Raw genomic sequence first — 21929 nt, forward strand, 5'->3', positions numbered from 1 at the left:
TGCCATTAGAGTGGTATCATCTGTGTATCTGAGGTTGTTGATATTTCTCACAGCAATCTTGATTCCAGCTTGTGATTCATCCAGCCTGGCATTTCCTATGCATATAAGTTAAATAAACAGGGTGACAATATACAGCCTTGATGAACTCTTTTCCCAATTTGGAACCAGTCAGTTGTTTCATGTCTGGTTCCAACTGCTGCTTTTTGATCTGCATACAGGTCTCTCAGGAGGCAGGTAAGGCGCCCTGGTATTCTCATCTCTTTAAGAATTTTCCACAGTTCATTGTGATCCACATGGTCAAAGGCTTTATGTAGTCAATGAAGCAGATGTTTTTCTGGAATTCTCTGGCTTACTCTATGATCCAACAAATGTTGGCAGTTTGATCTCTGGTTTCTCTGCCTTTTCTAAACCCAGATTGTACATCTCGGAAGTTCTTAGTTCGCTTGTTGCTCAAGCCTAGCTTGAAAGACTTTGAGCATAACCTTGCTAGCATGTGAAATGAGCACAATTGTGAGGTAGTTTGACCATTCATTGGCATTGGCCTTCTTTGAGATTGAAATGAAAACTGACCTTCTCCAGTCCTGTGGCCACTGATGAATTTTCCAAATTTGCTGACGTATTGACTGCAGCACTTTAACAGTATTACCTTTTAGTATTTTATAGCAATATATATGAGTCAAACAATGTAAGTCTTCACTGATGAATGGATAAAGAAAATGTAATATAGACTTATATCCACCCATAAAAAGAAGAAAATCTTGCCAGTTTCAACAACATGGATGGACCTCGAGGGCATTATGCTAAGTGAAACAAATCAGACAGAGAAAGAAAAATACCATATAATCTCATTTATATCTGTAATATTAAAACACAAAGCAAGTTCAGAGGTGCTGAGTAGTTGGTGGCTGCCAGAGGTGGGGGATTTGGTGTGGGCAAAGGTAATCAAAAGGTATAAATTTGAATTATAAAATTAATAGGTGAAGAGATATAACATACAGCATGGTGCTATAGTGAATACTGTATTGTCTATTTGAAAGATGGCAAGAAAATACATCTTAAACATTCTCATCATGTAAGAAAAAATTTTAACTATATATATGGATCTGTATATATGGATCCATATATATAGATATAACTAGACTTACTGTAGTGATCATTTATCAATACACACAAACATATAAGCATTATGTTGTACACAGCAAAAAATATAATGTTGTATCAATTATATCAATTAAAAATTTTTCATAAATCAAGTTCGGAACATGTAGATTAAATAAGCTCCATCCAAACTTCATTTTATAAACTCAACTTAAACCCATCACTTAGATTTTAAAATATCAAATCTCACTAACAACATCCTAAAGGGTTGAGACAGACACAGAAACAGACATAAGTCACCTGCACACGAGATGTAGGCTTCTTCCTTTGGAGAGCATGAACTGTATTTCCATGGGCCAGAAGGACACTGCCAGAGAGAGGTATCCGTTTTCCGACACTGAATTAAATCTACCCACCGGGGTCTAGAACCTTCCCTGAGACCAACAGAGGTGTTGAGACTTCCACTGTCCCCACAGCCAAGCTGACTGCAGATCAGGGACACAGTGATGTCTTCCATGGGGCTGCGGCAGACACTGCCCCAGGTCCCGTTGTAGAAAACTTCCAGCCACCCAGCACACTGCTGGTCCTCGCTGACCATCCTGAGGGCCAGGAACTCTAAGATCGAAAGAGAGGAGACAGACACAGTGAGCACTCCACTCAGTGCTCTGGGTTTTCCTCTCTCCCCAAAATTGTGAACATTCATCTGTGACCCAGCTGAGGAAGCAAATCCATTATATGACCAGAGTGAAACTTGTCTCCTTTTCACCTGACTTTGTTCATTTGTGTCTGTCTTTCTAAATATTTCTACCACCATGATGTAGTGGATATGAACTGAGAAAAGACCAACCTGGACACCTGCAGGGAGAGGGAGCTGACACCTGCTTCCTGACAAAACATCTAAAAGAGTGTATGAAAGGGATGTGATGCGCACAGTGTGGAGGCAGATGGAATAATGGACCCACAGATGTCTACATAGAACCTGCGTCTATGTTTCCTTATCTGGCAAAAGGGACTTTACATATGTGATTAAGGTATGGTCCTTGGGATGTAAGAGTAACCTGAAATATGGTGAACTAACCACCTGAGCACGGTCAAATCACATTCTTAGACTCACTATCCTTTAAAGTGGAATCCTTTTCCTCATTCTGGTTAGAGGGAGATGTGAATATGGATAATGGTTAGACAGGTGGAGCATTGCTGGTCTGATGATGAACAGAATAGGGTTATGAGTGAAGGAAGGCAGGCGGTTTCTAGAAGCTTGAAAAGACAGGAAACAGATTCTTTCCCAGAGGCTCAGAAGTGATGTGGCCCTGCTGAAACTTTTATCACAATCCAGTGAGATCCCTGCTGGACATCTAAGCTACAGAAGTGTAAGGAAATAAATATGTTGTTTTAAACCATTAACAATGTAGCAATTTGTTATAGAACAGGCAAAAACTAGCACAGTGGCTTTAAGACGTCTCTACTATATGTACCAGAAGGGTGAGCCCTGATTTCAAGAAAAACTGTGACAAAAGGCTCTGCCAGCAAACACTACTGAGAAGAAAGGCCCAGAATCTCACCTGCTGCAGGAGGCAGTGAAAGCACCTCGTCTTCACCTCTGTTGGAAACACAGGCTTCATGGGAGGAAGCCTCCTTCTCTGGTCCTTTCAGCATCTCTCCCTCAGGGCTTAAACCCCCGTCCTCCTGGGCCCCACCCCTGCCCCAAACTGTGGACAGTGTGCAGCACAAACCTGAGCAGATGACCCCGGCGTCCTCCTTGTGTCTGCAGTCGTGCCGCCCCCAGCCCCGGGAAGGGCACGTCCACACCTGGGACTCATTTCCAGTGCAGTTCAAGTCGTCCAGCCAGATAGGCCCTGATCCTGCCCCAAAATAAGCAGACCACGTGGCATTAAGGGCTTCTCCACAGCCCAGCTGCCTGCACACCACGCGGGCATCGTCCAGGTCCCAGCCGTCATCACAGATGGTGCCCCAGGAGCCCTGGTCAAGGATCTCCACTCTCCCGGCGCAGGGACCGCCCCCGTCCACCAGGCGGAGCTGTCTGCTGTCTGAGGAGAGAGAAATGGGACAATGGGGCGTCGACCTGGGGAATGAGCAGGGTCTTCTCTCCTATGGGACACTCACCTGAGCAGTAGGGGGCGCTCTCCTCTGAGGCCGCAGATCCTGCTGGTTCAGACACAAAGTGGTCGCACTGGGGCAGCACCTGGGTCTGGTTTCCTGAAGAAACAGCGATGATTAGAGGGTTGGGAGGGTTAAAGCACAGCAAAGTCAGTTAAACTAAATAATTTTTAGGAGGGGAGGGAAGTTTGGGGGGAAATGGATACATGTATGTGTATGGCCGAGTCCCTGGCTGTTCACCTGAAACCATAACAACTTTGTTAATCGGCTATACCCCAAGACAAAGTAAAAAGTTCAAAAGAAAAAAAAAAATAATGACCTAGTGATGGAGCTGAGATGAAAGCTGGAACATACTGGCAAAGTTACATTGATCTTCGTGTTCCCTTTCTCCATGAAGAGCCCTGGTCCTGACAATGGCACAATTCCTAAAACAACACCCAGGACTGATCTCCTTCAGAATGGATTGGCTGGATCTCCCTGCAGTCCAAGGGACTCTCAAGAGTCTTCTCCAACACCACAGTTCAAAAGCATCAATTCTTTGGTGCTCAGCTTTCTTCACAGGCCAAATCTCACACCCATACATGACTACTGGAAAAACCATAGCCTTGACTAGATGAATCTTTGTTGGCAAAGTAATGTCTCTGCTTTTGAATATGCTATCTATGTTGGTAATAACCCTCCTTCCAAGGAGTAAGTGTCTTTTAATTTCATGTCTGCAATCACCATCCTCCATGGTTTGGAGCCCAAAAAAATAAACTCTGACACTGTTTCCACTGTTTCCACATCTATTTCCCATGAAGTGATGGGACCAGATGCCATGATCTTAGTTTTCTGAATGCTGAGCTTAATCTACCCCTAAATAGAAGAAGCAAAACAAAAGCCTTTCTGAAGGAGTTGTACAATTATTTATCTACAGTGTTTGTTATTTTAAAAATACTTATATAAAAGAGATCTCATGGAAAACCAGAGCAAAAAGAAACATTAAAAAATTTCCCAGGGTATTTGGCTCTTAAAATTACCTGACAAAGAATTTATTTTATTTTATTTATTAATTCTTGAGTATAATTGCTTTACAATGTTGTGGTAGCTTCTGCTGTACAGCAAATTTAGTAAGTTATACATATACATATACATATACATATACATATACATATACATATGGGCTTCCCAGGTGACTCAGTGGTAAAGAATCTGCCTGCCAAACAGGAGACTGGGGTTCCATTCCTGGGTTGGGAAGAGCCTTTGGAGAAAAAAATGTAATCCACTCCAGTATTCTTGCCTGAGAAATCCTATGGACAAAGGAGCATGGCAGTCCATGAGGTCACAAAAGTCAGACACAACTCAGTGACTACACAACAACTCTATCTATCTATCTATTTATATCTATCTATCTATTTATATCTATCTATATCTATCTATCTATCTATATATATATCCCCTCTTTCTTGGATTTACTTGCTATTTAGGTCACCACAGAACACTGAGTAGAGTTCCCTGTGCTATAAAAAGTTATTACGTATCTATGTATGTGTGCATGCGTGCTAAGACACTTCGGTAGTGTCTGACTCTGTCAGTAGTGTCTGACTCTGGATTGTAGCCCATCAGGCTCCATGTCTATGGGATTCTCCAAGCAATATCTATTTTGTACTTAGTATCAATAGTGTAGGGCTTCTGAGTCTGGTGGCTCAGACAGTAAAGAATCCGCCTGTAATGCGGGAGACCTGGCCTTGATCCTTGGGTTGGAATGTCCCCTGCAGGAGGGCATGGCAACCCACAGTAGTTGTACCAATTTACATACTCATATGTAGGAGGATTCCCTTTTCTGCACATCCTCTCCAGCATTTATTTGTGGATTTTTTTAATATTAGACATTCTAACTGGTGTAAAGTGTTAGCTGCCTGTAGTTTTGACTTGCATCTCTCTAATAATTAGTGATGTTGTATTTGTTAGCCATCTGTATGTCTGGAAAAAATGTCTATTTAGGTCTTTTCCCCATCTTTTCATTGGATTGTTTGGTTTGTTGATATTGAGTTGTTTGTGTATTTTGAAGATTAATCCCTTGTTAATTACTTCATTTGCAAATATTTTCTCCCATTCTGAGAGTTGTCTTTGTTCTGTTTATGGTTTCCTTTGATATGTAAAAGCTTTTAAGTTTAATTAGATCCTATTTTTTATTTTTGTTTTTATTTTCTTTAGGAGGTTGATCAAAAAAGATCTTGTTGCAACTTATGTCAAAGAATGTTCTGCCTATGTTTCCCTCTAAGAGTTTTATAGTCTTACAGAGAATTTAAATAGCCATGATTAAAGTGCACAAAGAATTAATTAACATGATGTGTATCTTGGCAGAGAAATGATAACAAAAACAAATGAAAATTCTACAGCTGAAAAAGTTAACAACTGAAATTAAGAACTAGAGAATGAGTGTATCAGCACATTAGATCAACATAAAGTGGAAATAGTAAAATGGAAAATCAGAGGATAAATATTCCTCTATTCAGAAATGCTGGTCCTATGGTAAGTGCCTGGTTAATAATGCTATATAACAAAATTTCCCCCCAAACTTAGTAGTTGAAGGAATTTATTTTTTAATTTTGCTTATGATTTCCCGGGTCAGTAATTTGGGAAAGACTCAACTTGGCAGTTCTATCTTTGGGGTTTCTCATGTGGTTGCATTTAGATGTCATCTGGGACTGACATCTCTAAAGGTTTGACTGAACTGTGGTTGTGTAAGGAAATTCCCAGAAGTACTTTTGTTGTTGTTAGGAGGGAAGGATAAAGGAGCATCATGTCTGCAACCTAATCCAGAAAGATTTTACATACTCAGGGAAAAACAGGGCAGGAGGGGAACAAATAAGGAGAGAAAGGGAAAGCTAGAGCAAGACAGAGAGAGAAAAGAAAGAAAGAAGGATTAAAGCAAAATACTAATCTAACATTTGGGGAATCCAGGTAAAGTTCAGAGACAATTCATTCCTAGAAAACCTTCACTAAAGGAAATACTAATAACATCAAACCCATAAAATGCCTAGGAGAAAACCTAGTTAAAGATGTGCAAAACATCTGAGAGAAATTCAAGACCTAACTGAATGAAGGGATATATTTTGTCAGTGAATTGGGAAACTCAATGTTGTCAAAGTCAGTCATTCTCAAATTTATATACAGATTAAATCTAACCTCAATCAAAATCCCTTGTGCTTTTGTTTGTCTGAAACATTACAAGCTGATTCAAAATTTATGTTGCTGTTGTTCAGTCACTTAGTCATGTCTGACTCTTTGTGATCCCAAGGACTGCAGCACACCAGGCTTCCCTGTCCATCACCAACTCCTGGAGCTTGCTCAAACTCATGTCCTCTGAGTCAGTGATGCCATCCAACCATCTCATCCTCTGTCATCCCCTTCTCCTCCTGCCTTCAGTCTTTCCTAGCATCAGGGTCTTTTCTGGTGAGTCAGCTCTTCACATCAGGTGGTCAAAGTATTGGAGCTTCAGCTCAAAAATGTATACAAAATATAAAAACCAAGACTGACCAAAGCAGTTGGCAAGAAAAGCAACAACATAACTTCTTTAAATTAAAGTTACCCAGACTTACTACGTCTGCTTAGTCAATGAGTCATGTCCAACTCTTTGTGACCCAATAGACTATAGCCCACCAGGCTCCTCTGTCCACGGGGATTCTCCAGGCAAGAATACTGGAGTGGGTTGTCATGCCCTTCTCCAGGAGATCTTCCCAACCCAGGGATCAAGGCCAGGTCTCCCGCCTTGCAGGAAGATTCTTTACTCTCTGAGACACCAGGGAAGGTTCAAGACTTACTATAAAATTACAATAATTAAGAAAATGTGGTACAGGTGCAAGGAGAGACAAAGGATACAGTGGAACAGAATAGAGAGTCTAAACAATGTATTCAGACATGTGCCCTTTCGCTTATCACAAAGGTGGCACTGCAGTGGGGAATAGTCTTTTCAGAAAAAGATTTTGAGTCAACTGGATACCCATATGAAAATAGGATATTTGACCCTTATCCTACACAGATGTCAATCCTAGAAGCAATGTACAATTATATGCAAAAAAAAAAAAAGTAATTACACTTCTGTGAGATACTCTCAGAGAACACTTTTGTAATTATGGAGTAGACAAAGTTCATTTAAAAAGAATATAAGGAGTTCTAGGGACTGGATCAATGGACTAGCTCAAAACTGAGACAGAAGTACATCAAGGCTGTATATTGTCACTCTGCTTATTTAATTTATATGCAGAGTACATCATGCAAAATGCTGGGCTGGATGAAGCACAAACTGGAGTCAAGATTTCTGGGAGAAATATCAATAACCTCAGATACACAGATTGTACCACCTTTATGGCAGAAAGTGAGCAGAAATTAAAGAGCTTCTTTTTTAATTTATTTTTTAATTTTTTTTATTATTGTTATTTTTTTTTTACTTTACAATTTTGTGTTGATTTTGCCATACATCATGAAACTGAAAGAGGAGAGTGAAAATGTTGGTTTAAAACTCAACATTCAAAAAACTAATACCATGGCATCTGCTCCCATCATTTTATGGCAAAATGATGGGGAAACAGGGACAGACTTTCTTTTCTTGGGCTCCAAAATCACTGCAGATTATGTCTACAGCCATGAAATTAAAAGATTCTTGCTGCTTGGAAGAAAAGCTATGACCAACCTAGTCAACATATTAAAAAGCAGAGACATTACTGACAAAGGCCCATCTAGTCAAAGCTATGATTTTTCCAGTAATCATGTATGGATGTGAGAGTTGGACCATAAAGAAAGCTGAATGCTGAATAATTGATGCTTTTGAACTGTGGTGTTGGAGAAGACTCTTGACAGTCCCTTGGATGGCAAGGAGGTCCAATCAGTCTATCCTAAAGGAAATCAGTCCTGAATATTCATTGGAAAAACTGATGCTGAAGCTGAAGCTCCAATACTTTGGCCACATGATGGGAAGAACTGACTCATTGGAAAAGACCCTGAAGCTGAGAAAGATTGAAGGCAGGAGGAGAAGGGGACAACAGAGAATCAGATGACTGGATCGTTTCACCGACTCAATGGATATGAGCTTGAGCAAGCTCCAGGAGATGGTGAAGGACAGAAAAGCTTGGCATGCTGCAGTCCATGGGGTTGCAGAGTCAGACATGACTGAGTGATTGAACTGAACTGACTGACTGAAAGAGCACTACATGTACAGAAAAAAAGTTGATAAGTCAAACCTAAGATGAGTAACTTGGCTCATTGAAGTACAACATACCATTAAGAAAATAAAAATATAAGACCAAGAATTAAACACACAAAAATCATAATAAATACTTTTGTCAAAAGTCATCATCATGGTAATTTGCACTACTGTATTTGTAATAGTCAAGAACTGGAAATAAACTCAAATCTCTGCCATTAGTTGAATGGTTCAACACATGGTCATGTGATCATTCAAAGGAATACTCTATAATAATAAAAGTGAATGAAATGTTGCCATAAACAACATCATGAGTGAATCTCAAACACAGTATGGAGTCAAAGAAATTAGACACAAAAGAAAACATACTGTATGATTTTACATAAAGTTCAAAAACTGAGAAAATATTCTATGGCAGTACAAGTCTTAGGTAAGCAGTATTCCCTGGAGTGGAGGACACAGCTATTGTGAGGCGATAGTGATTCTGTGGTGCTGTGAATGTTCTCTTTGTAGATCTGGATTGGAGAACATGATCTAGGTATACACTTATTGTTTGTATTTTGTTCTCTATTATTATCCTTAAATAATAAGGTTTCATAAAAAATATTCATCTAGGTGTTTCTTTCCCTGACATAGCACTTCTTAGCATTTCTTAGCACCTCTTTCCCCTGAAAAAAATGAGTGAACAATGAGAATGCTATGGAGCAGGACCTTACAGAGCCTTCTCAGGACAGACCACCCTCATGTCCTCCACCTGCCTCTGTTTGTAAAAAAACCTAGCTAAAGAATAAATTTGATCACAGAAATGAAAAAAAAAAAAGAATCAGAAAAAAAGGAAAGCAGTCAAATAGTACAAAATAGTACTAGTTTAGCCCTAAACAAATTCAAGGACCTTTAGTTCCTTCTTATGGGCTATAGATAACATTCTAAGCCATATCTTTTGAGCTATTTTGCAGATACTGAAATCCCAAACAGGTTGTAGAAATAAATTACATGATGACCATACTAGTGGGGAGCCAGTTCCTTCTCCAGGGGATCTTCCCAACCCAGGGATCAAACCTGAGACTCTTGCATTGCAGGCAGGTTCTTTACCATCTGAGCCAACAGGGAAGTTCATAATCTTCATCTTACACAATTCCAAGATCGGCCTCAAGGAAATGGGAACAAACCAACACTAGAACTGATGATTAACTGTAATTCAAACAATAAAGGTGACACTGACCAGACCTATTTCAAGATGATTGTCAGAGCTAGCTGTGCTACTCTGCAGGTAACCTGTCCCCTACTTCCACCTGTGCACTCCTGATTAGCAAGGAGGAGCTGGTTCTTTGGTACACTAGTCCTCTGTCTCCCCAGAACAGCTGGTTTCCTCAATAAAGCTGTCTTTAATTTTACCGAACACTGTCTCTCACTGTTGGATTCTTGAGTAGTGAGCAGCTGAAACTCAAGTTCAGTAACAAGATTAAACATTTCACTACAGAATATCTTACTTTTTAAGCCTGTTTTCCCTTACTCTCTGCTCTGGGGACATTTCACTCCAGGAGCATCCTAAGTATAGTAGCCCTTCCCTGCCTTACCTGAGCAGATCACAGAGGCCGTGTTGCCATGGGAACAGTCAGGAACACCCAGGGTAGTCACAGGACATTTCCACAGGAAGGACTCAGTCCCTGAGCAGTGAAATCGGGCTTTCCAGAGTTGATCACTTCCTTCTGCTCTGTTTGGGGTGGAGATGGCGACTCCACAGCCGAGCTGACGACAGACAACATTGGCATTGGCCAGACTCCAGTGGGAGGCACAGAACGCTCTCCATTGTCCAGAAATGTTCATCTCCACCTGCCCCTCACACTGAGAGGAGCCGTTTGTCATGAGCCGGACATCTGTGTACACTGATAGAAACAGACAGGATTTCAGAAAAATGGTATTTCTTTTTTAGCTTGAAGTGAGTGTACACAGAGGCTAAATCCTGACATGCATCTCACCTGAACAGACAACCTGAACAGCTCCACTGTGGTGACAAGTGCCCCCTGGACAGGGCACTCTGGGACAGAACTTGAGCTCAGGCTCCTCCCCCTCACACCTGAACTCTTCAGCCCAGACTCGGGCATTGGACTCTCTGAAGGGCACATGTCCCAGGACAGACACAGCCTTGCCACAACCCAGCTCTGCACAGATGACCTGGGCAGTGGGGAGTGTGAAGTTCCCATCAGACACTGGGATCCAGGCTTCTCCAGAATACACTTCTACTCGCCCTGAGCAGGGTCCATCCCCTCCAGCCAGACGCAAAAATCCTAGGAGAAACAAAGAACAAACCCAGTGACTGTTCATGAAACTGGCTTGACAATTGGAAACAACACCTCACAGGCAATGGTGGGAAAGCTTTTTCCAGTAGTGGTATAAAAGGAGATAAGAAGAGAAAATTTGACTGTCATTGTCAAATTGCATTTCCATGAGCAAGTTTCTGAAGAGATATCCAGAAGGATTGCAGGGTCAGTTTGGAATGGCTGAATCCTGAGAATATACATTGGTTAGGAATGTTAATTCTTATCTGGGGGGCTAGAAACTACAAAGGCCCAAAGAAACTGCACAGTGGTAGACATTCAAACTTGAGTGCATAGCTGAACTAACTGAGAGTGAAAAAAGATCATGGGATTTTAGAGGTAAGAGGCCTAAGAGCCAGAGAAGTTTAGAAGGTCATCCTGAAATTTCTGGGGCTAGAATTTTGGGCACGTTTCTCTGAGCCAATATTCAAGTCACTGGGGATGGGAACATCATGCAGGCTGGATCTGAGTGCAGGCATTAGGTCACAATTAGGTAACCTAATTGTGAAAGAAGTTGTTCACAGATAAGTTTGGAAGTGATGAAAGCTCAGAGAGTCATAGGAGAGGGAGGGAATAATCCTAGCCATCTTTCTTAAAAACCTAGGGTGTGTGAACACACCTGAGAGAAAGTGAAGTCTCAGTGGGATTATGCAAGACAACTGAGTTAGTTGATTACTTCATCCTAGACATGAGATTCTTAGCAAATGTGAAGGAGTGATGAGAATTTAATGTATTCTAACCCTATCTATATGCCTACTGCATATTCCTTTCCTATTTGGATTTCTGAGATAAGAAGCCAGCAAGCTACGAAAAAGGAGAGTGAGAGGAAGATAGCAGAGAGCAAGCAAGCCATATATATTTTAGAGATTTCTAAATTGCAAAAGCCTCAATAGTGATGAAACATATATTTGGAAACCAAATACTTGTTCAACAAGATTTTAACAGCTTTTATCCCCTGGGCTGCTCCCATTTGCCACCTAACACTCCTACCCTTTCCCAATTCCCCCAATGCAGAAAAGAAGAAATGATCTTAAGAGCTACAAATAGATGCAAAGGACACTCCAAAAGGGAAGAACTTCTGTAGGGAGTGAGGTGGGGTGAGTGGTAGGTTAAATGGGGAGTGGATAGGATATGAGAGAGAGACCAAAGAAAAGACTCATGATCATGATTTCATCCTTCAGGGACCATATTTGGACAGAGAAAAGGTAATCCAATGGGAAAAAAAACCCTGAAAATCATAAAGAACAATTTTTAAAATAATTTGCATGGTTTCTGAGTGTGCTCATGGCTATGTACATAATGGTGGAATTTGTCCTGGTAAAGGACTCTGATTGTATAAGTATGTGAACTTTGAAGTCTCAAAAAGAATGATGTAACAGAATAAAAATCTACTACAGAGAGCAGGAGAGGACAGAAAAGACACCACAGAAATTAAAGAATTGAAGGATTAGCTTGACCACTGATATAAGAATGAATGATGAGGGAGAGGATGATCTGCTTGCCTTTTATTATTTATCCACTTCCATCTCCCCAGAGAGGCCCAGGTTAGGACCCCTAGCCTCCTCTGGCTGGGAGTTTGGGTCACAGGCTACACATCCTAATTAAAGCATTTTTATTTAACTGGTTGTTTTGTTTCTCAGTCACTCAGTCGCGTCCGACTCTTTGTGACCCCATGGACTGCAGCACTCCAGGCTTCCCTGTCTTCACTATCTCCCTGAGTTTACTCAAACTCATGTCCATTGAGTCAGTGATGCCATCCAACCATCTCATCCTCTGTTGTCCCCTTCTTCTCTGGTCTTCAATCTTTCCCAGCCTCAGAGTCTTTTCCAATAAGTCATTTCTTCTTATCACGTGACCAAAGTATTGGAGCTTCAGCTTCAGCATACATCCTTCCAATGAGTTATTCAGGGTTGATTTCCTTTAGGATTGATTGATTTGATCTCCTTGCTGTCCAAGGGACTCTCCAGAGTCTTCTCCAGCACCACAGTTCAAAAGCATCAATTCTTCAATGCTTAGCCTTTTTTATGATCCAACTCTCACGTCCATACATAACTACCAGAAAAATAAACATAGCTTTGACTATATGGACATTTGTCACAAAGTAATATCTCTGCTTTTTAATATGCTGTCCAGGTTTGTCATAGCTTTTCTTCCAAAGAGCAAGCGTCTTTTAATTTCATGGCTGCAGTCACAGTCTGCAGTGATTCTGGAGCCCAAGAAAATAAGTCTGTTGCTGTTTCCATTTTTTCCTCATCTCTTAGCCATGAAGTGATGGGACTGGATGCCATGATATTAGTTTTTTGAATGCGGAGTTTTAAGCCAGCTTTTTCACTCTTCTCTTCTACTTTCATCAAGAGGCTCTCCTCTATTCCTCTTTACTTTCTGCTATTAGGGTGGTGTCATCTGCATGGCTGGATGGCATCACTGACTCGATGGACATGAGTCTGAGTGAACTCCGGGAGTTGGTGATGGACAGGGAGGCCTGGCATGCTGTGATTCATGGGGTCGCAAAGAGTTGGACAGGACTGAGCGACTGATCTGATCTGATCTGCATATATGAGGTTATTGATATTGTTATATTAATTCTATGAGATTAAAAATTTAGAAAGAACAAGAAAAAAGTATTTCTTGTATTCTGTTTTATATACCCTGATACATGGGAAATATTCAAATATATGCTGAATACTCAGTAGTCTTATACATATCAAGATAGAGACTTCTGAGATATAGTATGTAGTATATCTTTTTCATTTTCTCCTTGATTTTAAAATTTACATGGAAGAATACGTAGCATCCTTCACACCACACCTGGCCCCTCAGTGCTGCTCAGAGAACCTCACAGTTACCTTCATCAGCTCCCATTGCCATTTGCCTTCCTCCCAGCTACTATAAAACCTTTTCCACTTTGTCCACTTACTCCAAATAAGCCCCTAAACACAATTCTCTTATATTATTGAAGCCATCAGATATAAACTTTATAATCTCTTAACATAAAACACAGAAATTCTATACATCAGTGTCTCTTTTGCTGTCTTGTACACCAGGTTATTGTTACCATCTTTCTAAATTCCATATATATGCATTAGTATACTGTATTTATGTTTTTCCTTCTGGCTTACTTCACTCTGTATAATAGGCTCCAGTTTCATCCACCTCATTAGAACTGATTAAAATGTATTCTTTTTAATGATGTATAGAACAGTCTTATGGACTCTGTGGGAGAGGGAGAGGGTGGGAAGATTTGGGAGAATGGCATTGAAACATGTAAAATATCATGTAAGAAAAAAAATTTAAAAAAAATAACTGCAATCAAAAAAATAAAATAAAATAAAATTGTATGCAAAAAAAAAAAACACAGAAATTCAAGTTTTATTACCTCCACCTTTGACTTGTCAGTGCATGGCTAAGTGTTCCTCCAAAGTTTGCATTTATATAGATGTTTTAAAGGAAAAATTGGAGAGACAGACTTTTCTAGTAACAATGGAAGAATATATGACTCAGAGCATTTCATCAACAATTCTCTACCATCACAGAACTATAAACATTTATGTCTAAATTTGCAAAGGAAACTTGAAATCTGGCACAAATCCATAAGAATCTCTGATCTGTTAAATGATGACCCTTGTAGGGATACCCTCTATATCTAAATGATGACCCTTGTAGGGATACCCTCTATATCTAAATGATATCCTCCTATAGTAGGAGTAGCCTCCACTCATACTAACCTAGTGCAAAATAATGTCTCACACTGTTTGTATAGAAACAACTCCACCCAGGAAAGTACATCCTCATTTTTTGTCCCTCCCTCTCATAGCCTTCCTGTGCAAAGGGAGTGTTTATATGGCTGTTAGCAAATGTTTCACTTTTACAAAAAGTGAATTATGAAAAAAATTATGAGGATTTATTTTAACTGGGAGGATAAATAAAGCTATTTTAGTGTCAGGTAAGACCACTGGAGAAGAAAAGAATAGCAGAGACTTGTAAGAGGAAAGTATATGAAGCTCATTGCTCACAGCTACAGGGCACTCACGGAGGATGGGTAGTTGTCTCAGCCCTCTCTAGCCCACCCGTCCCCTATTGTCCCTCTGATCAGACACCAGCTTTCTTGGAACTTTCCATTCTCTCAGCTGGTGGGCAATGAACTGACCATACCTGAGCAGATGACTCCTGCATCCCGGCTATGATCACAGTAGTGCTTCCCCCAGTCCCGGGAAGGGCACCTCCACACGTGGGACTCCTTTCCTGTGCACCTCACGTTGTCCAGCCAAATGGGCCCTGATCCCGCCCCAAAGGAAGAAGAGAGAGTGGCATCGAGGGCTTTTCCACAGCCCAGCTGTCTGCACACCACGCGGGCATCGTCCAGGTCCCAGTTGTAATCACAGATGGTGCCCCAGGAGCCCTGGTTAAGGATCTCCACTCTCCCGGCGCAGTGACCGCCCCCGTCCACCAGGCGGAGCTGTCTGCTGTCTGAGGAGAGAGAAATGGGACATGGGGCATTGACCTGGAGAATGAGAAGGGTCTTCTGTCCTGTGGGACCCTCACCTGAGCAGTAGGAGGCGCTCTCCTCTGAGGCTGCAGACCCTGCTGGTTCTGATATAGTCTTTGCACTCGTGCAGAAAGCAATGGCAACCCACTCCAGTACTCTTGCCTGGACAATCCCATGGACAGAGGAGCCTGGTAGGCTGCAGTCCATGGGGTCGCTAAGTGTTGGACACGACTGAAGCGGCTTGGCAGCAGCAACAGCAGCATTGCACTGGGGCAGCAGCTGAGTCTGGTTTCTTATAGCAGTGGCAAGAGAATTAATAAGGTTGAAAAGTAGGAGGAAAGGTTAAAAAAAAAAAAAGTAGGTAAAGAAAGGTTAAATAATGTCTATCAGTGCTGCACTTTAAGTAAATAATGAAGTAGAGAATTAAACCTAAAATTTTCCACTTCCAGGGAGAATGGAGTTCACAGCAGGCCAATGTGTCTTGCTGGGTCTTTCTGGATACAACTTTAAAAGCTGGAAACTATTTTTTAAGAAACAGTAAATGTATTCGACATTTGTTAACACAACATGGACTAAATATGCTAAAATTCTAAAGAGTAGAGATTATTTCAATGTTAGTCCAGGATCTATATAGTTTCTTTTTCTCTGTGAGAATTTGCCAATTCATTGCATAATTTAATGATTCAGAATCTGGGCTTGGACAAGCAGAGGACTACTGTTGTGACAGGAAGCCAGCATAATTTGGGGGTTACCTGGTGCTGGAGAGACAAAATTAGAGTCTTGAGAGCCTCTCTCACACAGCAGGTTTTCTCCTCAAATATTTGCCCAGTATATAAGCTGTGAAGGGCAGGAAGCTAGAGAACTATATAAAAAGACTTGGAAAGCAGAGTTTTTTTCATTATTTTGGGTACTTAGCTACCAAAGAATATAGGCTCTGAACTGAAATCTCTGAAGGCCTATGTCATAGGGACAGAGAAATCAGAGGTGGACTGAGTGCTACCAAAACTGCAACCCATACTGTTACAGCTCAGTTTTAGGTTATATTTAGATGTTTGAGTGAGACACACCCCCTCCCCCTACCTGCCTAGGAAAACAAAGGGTAAATCCTTTCAGGTGTTAGAAAACGTATCAGGAGTATCTTATTTTTTCATATGTAATTCATAGCATTCAATAAAAAATGACATGACATTTGACAAGCTAGGATAACATGACAAATGACCAAAGTGAAAAAAGATAAGAGAATGCAGAAACACCTATGATAGAAATGCTGGACTTAGCAGATAAGGATTTTAACTACAATCAATGTATTTACGGGAAAAGAGAGAAGAAGAGAATAAACAGGTAAAAAGATGAAAAAAATAACAAATAATCATAAATAAATAAAAATATCTAAGGAACTATTGCCAACCTAAAATAAAATATCTAGGTTTTAAAAGTGAATGAATAAGTTAAAATAATTTTATATAAAACTTAGAATATAGTAATTTAGAGGAGTCCTAAAGATTAGAGATGAGAAAGAGAAGAAAGAGGAGGAGGAGAGGGAGAAGAGATACAGAGACAGAGAGACAGAACTGCAGAAGTAATATCTGATGATATAACAAATGGAGAACTTTAAAAAAAAATAAATGAAGGAGTATGAAAACCCCCACTCTTAGTAAAGCTGCTGAAAATCAAAAGGAAAAAGGAAAATCTGGAATAATAACAGATGTATTTAACACAAAAGGAGGAAAAATAAGGAGACAAAAAGGAACATAAAGCAGGTGGATCAATTAAAAACAAATGGCAGATACCAACACATCAATATCAGTAATTGCATTTACAGTAAATGGATTAAGATAAAACAAAATTGACACAAATGTTACTTGCAAAATGCCCACCTTATATTATGAAAGCAAAGAATGGTTGAAAGTAAAATGATGGAAAAAATGTACTAACTGTAACAAAACTGGAGTAGCTATATCAATGTCCCAGAAAGTAGACTTTAAGATACACTAATTGAATTAAAGAGGGAATTTTCATGATTATAATGAGATGCACCTTTAATAAAGATATTTTAGACAAGAAAATTCAAGAATGGTAACAGAACATAACTTTGAAACATACTTGTCAGAGTGAAAAGAAGAAATAGACAAAATCACAATCAAAATGGGGGATTATTACCATATCTTTTCCAATAGCATGCACACAAAACATACAAAAAACAAAGAATACAGTAGATGTACAACAACATAATCAGCACATTTAACTAAGTAACACGGAGAGCAACGCACCCAACAATGCAAGAGTTCACATCACTGTAAATGCACTGGGAACTTTTATCAAAACGACCATGTAATAGGACAAAATCTTTCACTCTTTGAATTCATACAGAATAATTACTCTGGCCACAGTGGAATAAAATTAAAAACTAATTAAAAACTAATAAGAAAATATTTATATATTTCTATTTGGGGAAATTCAGCAAGATCCTTCCAAAAACCACATGAGCCTGGGAATAAATTTAGAACTTACAAAATATTGTGAAATAATGATAATAAACACAAAATAATGGTATGATAAATTCTTCTAATGAAACTCAAGTAGTACCTAAGGGAAATTTATACCCTAGATTTAGAGAAGAGGAAAGACTGAAAGTGAAAAAAAGTAAGCTTCCAATTAAGAAACTAGATGAGAAATTCAAGAATGTAGAATGTTGGGGTTAATTTTAAAAGGAACAAAAATTAATGGAAAAGAAGGTGAGCATAAGGTAGAAAATATAGAAGAAAACCCTTTAAACGTGGCTCATTGAAAATTGATGAACACTGAGCAATACTAACGCAGAGCAGAGAGAAAATGAAGTTGACAATACCAAGAATGAAAAGCGACATCAGTATAAATCATACAGATATTTTGGTCATAGTTTTTGTGCTGGTGTTTGTTTGTTTTTTGGCTGTGCTGTTGCTCATGGGATCATAGTTCCCAGGTCAGGGATTGAACCTGGACCCATGACAGTGAAAGCCCAGAGATTTAACCCCTGGATTACATAGCTTTATTAGTACAATTTATACATTTAATGTGGATAAGTGCACATAAAGTGTCAGTTTCTCCACAGCCTTGCCAACACTAAGTGTCTTTAAAAAAAAAAAAAAACAGTCATTCTGACATATGTGAGATGATATCTCTTTGTGGTTTTAATTTACATTTCCCTGATGATTGACAATGTCAAGCATTTTTTCATATATTTATTGCCATTTGTATGTCTTCTTTAGAGAAATGTCTATTCAAGCCCTTGACCAATTTTTTAATTGAGTAATTAGGTTTTAAGTTTGTTGGTTTTTTTTTCTCTTAAGTTATAGGAGTTCCTTATTATTTTTGAAAATTAATACCTTATATAATTTGCGCTAGCTTGCTTTTTCACTCTCTTGATCTTTCATTTGGTTTGCAGAAGCTTTTTAGTTTGCTATATCCCCATTTGTCTACTTTTGCTGTGTTGCCTGTACTTTTGATGTCATATCTACGAACTCATGAGACAATGTGCTTTTATTTTGTGATGGAGCTAAGATATCACATATCTAAAATGTAATTCCTATCTGGTGATGATGTTTCACCATCACACATAGTAAAATAAATTCAGATAAATATATAAATTTTAAATTAGGTTTTGAATATTCTTTAGTGGAACTATTAAATTGTTTGCAGAAAATAAAACTTGATTCAATGTTATTTTGAGATGAAGAATGGCGTTTGAAACATTGCACTAAAGGCAGAAGTCAAAAAAGTAAAACATTACAGATTTGATCACATAACCCACCCATACACATATACAATCTTAAAAATATATGTAAAATATGGGGAAAATCTTACAAAAATATTTAAGGAAAACAGTAGGTGATGTTTGTTTATAAATTGAGTGACTGAACTGAACTGAACTGATGAATAAGTAAGAAATTTTAAAACATTCTAGAGAAAAAATATTGTCATGAAAGATATCTTAAGACAGTAATATAGGGAAGAAGAAAATATTTTTGAATATAGTGTTTGTGAAAGTCACTTAGTCATGTCCAACTCTTTGCGACCCCATGGAGTATACAGTCCATGGAATTCTGCAGGCAAGAACACTGGAGTGGGTAGCCATTCCCTTCTCCAGGGGGTCTTCCCAACCCAGGGATCAAACCCAGGTCTCCCACATTGCAGGCAGATTCTTTACCAGCTAAGTCACAAGGGAAGCCCAAGAATACTGTAGTGACTAGCCTATCCTTCTCCAGCGGATTTTCCAGACTCAGGAATCAAACCAGGGTCTCCTACATGGCAGGCGGATTCTTTACCAGTTGACCTACCAGGGAAGCCCTTATGTGGATAAAAAACCATGATGCTATGAAGAAAATAATACTCTCTTTTAAAATTCAGTATTTATTTGGTTGTGCTGGGTCTTAGTTGCAGCATGCAAATTCTTACTTGTGGGATCATAGAGAAAAAAATTGTAACTGCCTGTGGTGATGGATATTACTGTATGTGTGGTGATTTACCAATATGTACAACTACATAAACACTATGTTTTACACTTAGAACTAATATAATGTTATAAGAATTACATCTCAATTAAAAATTTTAACAAACAAGGTTGGAATGTGTGGATTAAATTAGTTTCATTCTTACCTCATTTAAGCTTCTCTGGTGGCTCAGACAGTAATGAATCTGACTGCAGTGTAGGAGACCCGATTTTCATACCTGGGTCAGGATGATCCCCTGAAGAAGGGAATGGTAACCCATTCCAGTAGTCTTGCCTGGAGAATCCCATGGACAGAGGAACCTGGCAGGCTATAGTCCATGTGGTCGAAAAGAGCACAACTGAGCAACTAACATTTTCACTTTATATCGTTTTGTGGACCCAAATTAAACTCATCACTTAGATTTTAAAATATCAAATCTCACTGCATCCTACAGGGTTGAGAAAGACACACAGAAATAGTAAGTCACCTGCACACGAGATATAGGCTTCCTCCTTTGTAGAGCATGAAGTGTAATTCCAAGGGTCAGAATGACATTGCCAGAGAGAGGTGTCAGTTTTCTGACAGCGGATTCCATCCACCCACTGGGGTCTAGAACCTTCTCTGAGACCAACAGAAGAGTTGAGGGTTCCACTGTCCCCACAGCCAAGCTGTCTGCAGATCACGGACACAGTGATGTCTTCCATGGGGCTGCGGCAGACACTGCCCCAGGTCCCGTTGTAGAAAACTTCCAGCCACCCAGCACACTGATGGTCCTCGCTCACCATCCTGAGGGCCAGGAACTCTAAGGTTGAAAGGGGAAGAGACAGGACACAATGAAAATTTTGCTGGATGTTCTAGGTTTTCCTTTCTTCTAGAAATGGTGAACATTCATCTCTGACCTTGTTCAAGAGATACCCACTAGATAACAAGGCTGACATCGCCTCCCTTTTAACTGACTTTGTCCATTTACGTCTGTCTTTCTATTTCTACCACAATGGTGTAGTGGATTTGAACTGAGAGGAAGACCAAACTTCATGGATGCTAGTCAGAGAGGGGCAGCTGAATCCTGCTTCCTGACGAAATCTTTAAAGAATATGTCAAAGGGATGTGATATGGATATTAGGGAGATAGGGATAATAATTAACCCAAAAATGTAAATGTCCACATCCCAATCTTTGCAGCCTGTGAATATGTTACCATACCTGACAAGAGGGATTTACAGATGTGATTAAGGTAAGGACCTTGGGATGGTGAGATGATGTATTAACAATATGAGCCCAGTCTAATCACATCCTTAGACCCACTATCCTTAAATGTGGAATACTTTTCTTAGCTCCAGCTAGAAAGAGAGATGTGATTCTGGATAATGGTTGAAGGCCTGCAGCATAGCTGGTCTGTAATGGATGAAGGGTGCTGTGAAGGAAGGAATGTAGGTGGTTTCAAGAAGTTTGAAAAGGCAAGAAACAGATTCTCCCCTAGAGCCGCGAAAGTGATGCGGCCCTGCTGAAGCCTTGATCCCAGCCCAGTGAGATCCCTGCTGGATATCTAAGCTACAGAAGAGTAAGGAAATAAATATATGCTGTTTTAAACCACTAATTGGTAAATTGTTAGGGAAGCAAACAGAAACTAGTACCATGGGTTTAATTTTTTTGTATGTAACTGGACAGAGAGCCCTGCTTTCAAGAAAAACTGTAAGAAACGGCTCTGCCAGGAAACACTGCTGAGAAGAAAGGATCAGAACCTCAGCTGCTGCAGAAGGAAGTGAAAGCACCTCGTCTTCACATCTGCTGCAAAGACAGGCTTCATGGGAGGAAGCCTCCTTCTCTGGTCCTTTCAGCATCCTGCCTCAGTGCTCAGACCCCCGTCCTCCAGGGCCCAACCCCTCTCCCAGCCTGTGGACAGTGTGCAGCACAGACCTGAGCAGATGACCCCCGCGTCCTGCTTGTGTCTGCAGTCATGCCGCCCCCAGCCCCGGGAAAGGCACCTCCACACGTGGGACTCCTTTCCTGTGCAGTTCAGGTCGTCCAGCCAGATGGGCCCTGATCCTGCCCCGAAGTGAGCAGACCCTGTGGCATTGAGGGCTTCTCCGCAGCCTAGCTGCCTGCACACTACATGGGCATCGTCCAGGTCCCAGCCGTCATCACAGATGGTGCCCCAGGAGCCCTGGTCAAGGATCTCCACTCTCCCAGCGCAGGGACTGGCTCCACCCACCAGGCGGAGCTGTCTGCTGTCTGAGGAGAGAGAAATGGAACAAT

General features: G+C 40.3%; 1 protein-coding gene across 1 annotated transcript in view; it reads right to left on the minus strand.

Moving 5' to 3' along the window:
* LOC147372838 (antigen WC1.1-like) overlaps positions 1-21929 on the minus strand; it is a 51515-nt gene that overhangs the window by 11156 nt on the left and 18430 nt on the right. The window contains exons 6-13 of the mRNA XM_086402118.1: positions 21591-21905; positions 20162-20476; positions 14872-15186; positions 10381-10689; positions 9979-10287; positions 3223-3315; positions 2832-3146; positions 1399-1713 (exon numbers count right to left, since the gene is read on the minus strand). Coding sequence (XP_086258244.1) covers positions 1399-1713; positions 2832-3146; positions 3223-3315; positions 9979-10287; positions 10381-10689; positions 14872-15186; positions 20162-20476; positions 21591-21905 — 2286 coding nt within the window. The remainder of the gene's footprint in view (positions 1-1398; positions 1714-2831; positions 3147-3222; positions 3316-9978; positions 10288-10380; positions 10690-14871; positions 15187-20161; positions 20477-21590; positions 21906-21929) is intronic.

Source organism: Bos grunniens, chromosome 5 (genome assembly GCF_055505025.1).
Source record: "Bos grunniens cultivar Pamir isolate PY7600 chromosome 5, Bosgru_T2T1.0, whole genome shotgun sequence".
Classification (NCBI taxonomy): domain Eukaryota; kingdom Metazoa; phylum Chordata; class Mammalia; order Artiodactyla; family Bovidae; genus Bos; species Bos grunniens.